Source organism: Hipposideros armiger, unplaced genomic scaffold (genome assembly GCF_001890085.2).
Source record: "Hipposideros armiger isolate ML-2016 unplaced genomic scaffold, ASM189008v1 scaffold_497, whole genome shotgun sequence".
NCBI lineage: Eukaryota > Metazoa > Chordata > Mammalia > Chiroptera > Hipposideridae > Hipposideros > Hipposideros armiger.
The window spans coordinates 1,198,561-1,205,339 of NW_017731847.1; the positions used below are offsets into that span (position 1 = coordinate 1,198,561).

The window sequence follows — 6,779 nt, forward strand, 5'->3', positions numbered from 1 at the left end:
AGACGTTTAAATATCCATTTGACAGATAAGGAAACTGAGGCTCAGGCAGGGCAAAGTTTGCCCAGATTGACAGTACTTTTTTTTTTTTTTTTAGCTGAGCCATCCTGCTACCTATTGGTAGCTTAGCGGCTACTCAGCTCGGGCTGGCATTGAACCGCTGTTGCTCAGAGCTCAAACTCTTGAGCGAGCTCTTAACCAACTGAGCCACTCGGCAGGCCCTGACAGTACTTTTTAGTCACAGAGCCGAATAGAAACCAGGTGTATCAACACTCAGCAACCTAAACTCATAAGGTGGTGATGATGATAGTAACATATAATAAAAGTAGGCTGTGTCACATCAAAAAGTTCCACGAACTCTCTGTATCCCACCCCTCACCCCCATTTATGGCAACTTGGTTGGCAGAGAGTATCTTGGGATCCTGACTTGCCAGAGTCAATCTGCCAGGAGTTGGGGCTGGTGGGGACCAGGCCGCCTCTGCATCCAGCCCCCCACCTGCCCCTCCAGTGGGAACAATGAAAAGACAAGCTGCTGAGCTCCAGGCCAAGACACCCCGACACCCATCCCCATCGGGGATGGAATTCCAGGCATCTCGCATCCTCCCAGCCTGGGCAGGTTCCCACCAATGGGGATGCCAGACTGGGAGGAGAGACTGGGAGCCATGTGATGAGGAGATGAAGGCAGACATTGCCCGGGGAGGGGAAGGGAGGGCGAGGGAGGGCGGGTGAGGCTCACGAGTCCCACCCTGTGCAGAGCTACCGCGCACAGCTACAGGAGGCTATGCTCATATTGAGGGGACTGTCCACATCAACGCGAACCACACCTCCCACATCTGCCGGGGAGGTTGCACTCTCTCAGCTCACCGATCATAGTCCCCATTGCACAGGGCTCTCACAGGAATGGAGAAAGTTTGCCAGACTGGGTTTAGGGTATTCTTCATGACCTCGGTCTTGTGGCAGATGGTGAACCTGGTGAAGAAGACAGGGAAGGTGTCAGGCCCCAACCCAAGGGAGGCAGAATCCAGGTCAACAGCCGGGCCAGTTGGTTAATCTATGCAGTTGCCAGACAGTGCAAACCATGGCTTCATGAGGTAATGAGCTGCCTGTCGCTAGCAGCATTCATGCAGAAACTAGATGGTCATTTCCTGGTGATGCTGCCGAGAGGATTACCGCTCGGGGTGGGGGTGGGGGTGTCAGGAGTTTCTGGTTCTGGGTCCTGCTCTCTGTGTGACCTTGAGCAAGCCTGCTCCCACCCCCAGGCCTCTCTCACCTTTAAACCCAGGGGGTTGGCCACTATCAGATGTTCATCTGAGATCTGTGGAAGGATCTGTGGGTGAGCTTTAGTGCTCCGTGAAGCCCTGAATGTGGCAGTGAAATTTTGTGTCTGAGTTTCGTATGCTTGCTGTCCCCCTTACTGCAGCACTCTCTGCCTGGATTTCCATGTTGACAGGTCACCTCCTCCCTTCCTACCGGTCTTGACTCAAATGTCACCTCTCTGACATGAGCACCTGCCCTGAGCACCATATCTAAAATTTACAACCCTCTGGCCCCCTGACACTGACATCCCCAGGCCCCTTTCATACTGTTTTTGCGTTTCACCTGTCACTGCTTGACATTTGACATAGTCTATTTTTCTCCTTATTTCTTTTATGGTCTGTCACTAAAACATAAGCTCCATTAGGGCAAGGGTTTTGTCTTCTTTGGTCACTGGTATATCTCTAGTGGCCAAAACAGTGCCTGGCACTTAGTAAATATTCACTGAATACTTTTCTGAAATTAATTAGTGAATAATTGTATTTCTCCAAGGAGCGTTTCCATAGCTTTCCCTGGCATTTCAAGCCAAAGAATGAAAGCCGCAGGCTGAGACCATCTCTAACTAAGACCCTTTCAGCTCTTCCAGTCTGGATCCAAGAGCTTGCTTTGCAAAGTAGAAGTGTGTAATTGGCTTATCCCAGCTGGACCCCCATCCAGAGCCCCTGACCGTTCCCCACACCTTGCTTCCAGGCCCCATCCTGGAAGCCTGTCCTGGCCACACAGAGGGGCAGCTGGGAGCCAGAGTAGAGCTCGGACCAGGGGCCCGTCCCCCTGAGATTTCCCAGCATTCACCTCCGGGCTTGGAAAGGTCACCCAGAAAGGTGCCTGGGTTCCGCCCGTGCCCACACAGCCTGTGCCATTTCTTCTCTAGCAATTTTCGAGTCAAAATGTCATTTCTGTCACTGAGCCTCAGCGTTTCTCTTCTCTGCTCCTTCTCGCCCACCCACTGGAGCGCAGAGATACATGTGGGAGACCTCCCCAAACACCCAGAGCTGGTGATGACAGCAGGAATAGGACAGACAAAGGAGGGGCCACAGCTGCCCATGGCCGGGGCAGGCAGGTAGGGCAGGAAGATGAGGCTGGGGTGGGCGTGGGGGCAGGAGGAGGGAGAGTCAGGAGCAGCAATGGGCAGGGAACACAGGCACAGAAGCCCTAACCACGCAGGGTACCGCCCCCCTCAGTCACACAGACCTGTGTGGACCCTCCAAGCCTCCCCATCCCTTCGGAGCCACTGCCATCTCTGTCTCCCGTCCCTGCCAGCCAAACTTCCTGACCAGGTCTTCTAAGCCGTGAACCCCACTTCTTCCCTACTTGTTTATTCCTGAACCCCATGGAGCCTGGTTTCTGCTTCAGACTCGTGCCTGAAACTGCTTTCTTTAAGCTCCCCCCGACCCGACCCCACCCTCCAACACACACCAAATCCACAGGCCTTTCGACTTTCTGCTGCACTTGCCGTGGGGGACGAGGCCCTAGTGTGGAAATGGTCCTTGCGGTCATCTCACCACTCCACTCAATTCATTTTGACACATGCTCAGAGCTGGCGTGGGAGAGTGTTAGCCAATGGGGTCAGACAGATGTGGGCTCCTCCCCAGCTGTGCCGCCCTGAGCTAACACTTTCTCTCTTGGAGCTTCCCTCTCACTGTAAAATGGGCCTAAGAACAGTGGCTAACAGTAGCTGCCCAGCCCTGTTCTAATTCCAGGTATTAACTTGTTAATCCCCACAGCAGCCCTGCGAGAGCGAGCGAGGTGTGAGGATTACCCCACGTGAACACCAAGAAACCAGGTTGCACAGGTTTAGCTGCACTGTCCAGACAGAGCCGCCAGCCACATGTGACGACTTCCATTTAAATTAACTAAAATGAAATGAAATTTAAAACGCAGTTCTTCAGTGGCACTAGCCCCATTTCAAGTGCTCAACACCCACATGTGCCTCATGGCCACCATAGTAGACAGTGACATACAGAACATTTCCTTCATCCCTGAAAGTTTCACTGGGTTAGAGACTTGCCTGAGTTACACAAGCCTGGTGGAGCCCCGCTCCCCACCATCACATTCTTACTCCCAGACCAGTGACTGGACTGAACCAGACAAGGTAGGTACAGCGCCAGGAGCACAACGGGCACTCTGTGGATGCGTCCATCACTCCCTCCCGGCGTGGCAGGTGGGACATTTCACTCCCCTGGTTCCCTCACTGACCTTCCTCCCATCCTCCTCCTCCTCCTGACTGGGGGTGTCTCCCAAACTTTCCACTCTCTTCTCCTCAAACCCTGAGTGACCACCCTGCTCTCACCAGTTCTTCTTCTGCCCTGCCCACCTGTCCCTTCGCAAGTGCCTGCACACTGGCTCACCTTTTAGGGGACCTGTTGATGGGTTTCTGCAGCTGCCCTGGGTGTCCCCGCTGGAGAGATCCAGCCTGCGCTCCAGGTGAAACTCACCTCCCCCCGCATATGACCAGCTCTTTTGCCATCTTCAACACTCCAGGTTCCCCACAGCTCCACTACCAGGGAGGAGGCTGTGCCTTCAGTCCCCACCCAAGTCCTGCTGCGTGAGGTCTCCACATGTCCCGTTGCCCCCACCCTCCCCTCCCCCTTGCTCCCCTGCATTTTCCCAGCACTGCTCCCCTGGGCGCTCAGCACCTCCCACCTGTTCACATGTCACTCAGGAGTCTCTCCCTCTTCCCTGCCCCGCTCCCCATCCATCCTACACATCTCTCTGCCAGAACAATCATTGGCAAACACTTTTTGCAACATACCCCTTTCCTGCTCCAACACCCGAACCCCTCCCTCCTCCTGGCCAGCTGGCCCCCACCTCTGATACAAGCCCAGTGTGACCTGTCACCGCCTCTCTGGAGGGGACCTATGTGGACATTGCCATGGACACCTAGAAGAACACTCAAGTCTTTTCCTCCCTCTCTCAAGTCAAGTCAAAGTCAACAAGAATTATTTAAAGAAACTCTGCTGGGAGTCCTTTGGTGAGAGGAAGGATCCTTTTGTTATGCAAATGAGCATACCGAATTTCCCTTGTTTTTGTACATTCAGGTTTAAAAATCAGTTCTCCCTTGAACTGAAACAGACTCCTCCCTGCCGCCCCCCTGCGCCCCAAAGCGCGCTCTCTCTCTCTCTCTCTCTCTCTCTCTCTCTCTCTCTCTCTCTCTCTCTCCCCCCCCCATGTGAGGACACAGGAAAAATGTGGCAATCTACAAGACAGGAAGGGAGCTTTCACTAGAACCCAACCAAGCTGGCACCCTGATTTCAGACTTACAGCTTCCAGAACTCTGAGAAGTCTAGTCTATAGTATTTTTATTATGACAGCCTGGGCTGATTGAGACAGAGTTTGGTACCAAGAAGTGAGGTGCTGCTATAACAAATAACCAAACATTTGGAAGCAGCTTGGAACTGGATAATGGGTAGAGGTTAGAATAGTTTTGAGGTGCTTGCTAGAAATATGAATGGTAAGAGTGATTCTGGTGAGATCTCAGATGGAAATGAGGAACATCTTATTGAAAACTGGAAATCTTTGTTATAAAGTGGCAAAAATCTTGGCTGAACTGTGTTCTAGCATTTTGTGGAAGATAGAATTTGTGAATGGTGGAATTAAATATTCAGCTGAGGAGATTTTTAAGCAAAGTATCGAAGAAGCAGCTTGGTTCCTTCTGACTTAGTAAAATACAAAAGGAGATGAATTAAAGAAGGAATTATTAAGTAAAAAAAGAAACCGGAAGGTGAAGATTTGGAAAATTCTCAGCCTATTCATATTGCAAAAAATAAGAAAACATGTTCTGAAGAGAACACTAATGGTGTAGCTGAACAACCATTTGATAAAGAGATCGTGGGTGCAACTCATAGACTTAATCAGCTATCTGCACAGAAGCCAGGCATAGAGTTGGTATTATACTAGCAAAGATACTGCAGGTTTTAACTAAACAGGACAGAAAAAGCAGGACAGAATGGAGAATGTTAGACTTCTTAAATCTATAGGACTGGACCATAAAGATATTTAGCTATGAATGTGCATTATTATTCATAATAAAGGAAGAATAACCCCAAAGACAATTCAGAGATCATCAGAGTTGCTGCCTTGGTTTCAGAGTGACGTCATGGTCTCAATTGCAACAGGCCAGACAACCTCTACCCTAGAGCCTCAGGGGTGGGGCTGCCCAGAACTTTGGAAGTAGGACCCTCACTTAGCAGAGCCTTGGGGCCATGACCACTGTCTAACAGAGACAAGGGGTGGGATTGCCACCCCAGTGGGTCATAAAAGTGGGACTGTTGGGATATTGAGATGAAAGGAATTATTGTCAAGCTTTAAGGTCTAATGGAATTTGACTTGCTAGCTTTTGGACTTGCTTAAGACCAGTCACCCCTTCCTTCTTTCATATTTTTCCCTATTGGAATGGGAATGACTATCCTATGTCTGTTACGCCATTATATTGCACATAATTTGTCTGGTCTCACAGATTCACAGCTGGAGAGGAATTTTTCCTCAGGGTGAATAGTAGCTCAAATCTCACCCACACTGGATGATATTTAGATGAGACTTTGGACTTTAGGCTTTTGAGTTAATGCTGGAATGAGTTAAGGCTTTGGGGGCTGTTGAGGTGAAACTAATATATTTTGCATGTGAGAAGAACATGAATGGAGGTGAGGCAGGGGCAGAATGGTATGGACTGAACAGTGTCACCCCCAAATTCATGTGTTTAATCCCCAGTTCCCAATATGATAGTATTTGGAGATGAGGCCCTTGGAAGGTTTAGAAGAGATCATGAAGGTGTGGCCTTCATGGTAGAATTAGTGCCCTTATAAGAAACAACACCAGAGAGCTTGCTCTCTCTCTTTACACCATGTGAAGACATAGTAAGAATGTGGTCATGTACAAACGAAGAAAAGAGCTCTCTCATGAGAAACTGATGATGTGGGCCCCCTGATTTCAGACTTCCAGTCTTCAGAACTGTGAGAAATAAATTTCTGTTGTTTAAGCTACCTGGTCTATGGTATTTTGTTACGGCAGCCTGAGATGACTGATACAATAGGATTTTTCATAAATCAAAAAGTGGAGAAAAACCAAATATCTATCAGTTGATGACTCGATAAATAAAATGTAGCATATCCATATAGTGAAATATTATTGAGCCATAAAAAGGAATACATACTGACACATGCTACAACAAATTAATGAACATGGAAAACATTATGCTAAGTGAAAGAAATTAGACACAAAAGGCCATATATTTATTATTCTATTTATATTAAATGTCGAGAATAGGCAAATACATAGAGACAGAAAGATCAGTGGTTGCCAGGGGCTGGGGGTAAGAGGAGGAGAAGAATGACTGTTAATGGGTACTGGGTTTCTTTTGGGGGTGGTAAAAATTGTTGGGAGCCATGAGAGCTGCTTGCCTCATGAGAGCTGCTGAGAGCTGCCTGCCACTTGCTGCAGCCTTGAGAGCTGCTTGCTACTAGATACTTTCT

At 49.3% G+C, this 6,779-nt stretch overlaps 1 protein-coding gene across 4 annotated transcripts in view; it reads right to left on the reverse strand.

Annotated features, from left to right (window-relative positions):
• The window catches only part of CPNE5 (copine 5), a 103,484-nt gene that overhangs the window by 31,102 nt on the left and 65,603 nt on the right, over positions 1-6,779 (reverse strand). For 3 of the 4 annotated variants that reach the window (XM_019667431.1, XM_019667432.1, XM_019667430.1), the window contains one exon: positions 862-966. In XM_019667431.1, the coding sequence (XP_019522976.1) occupies positions 862-966 (105 nt within the window). Of the gene's footprint in view, positions 1-861; positions 967-3,659; positions 3,716-6,779 lie in introns of those variants that run through there. The other variant, XM_019667433.1, reaches the window with a different exon arrangement.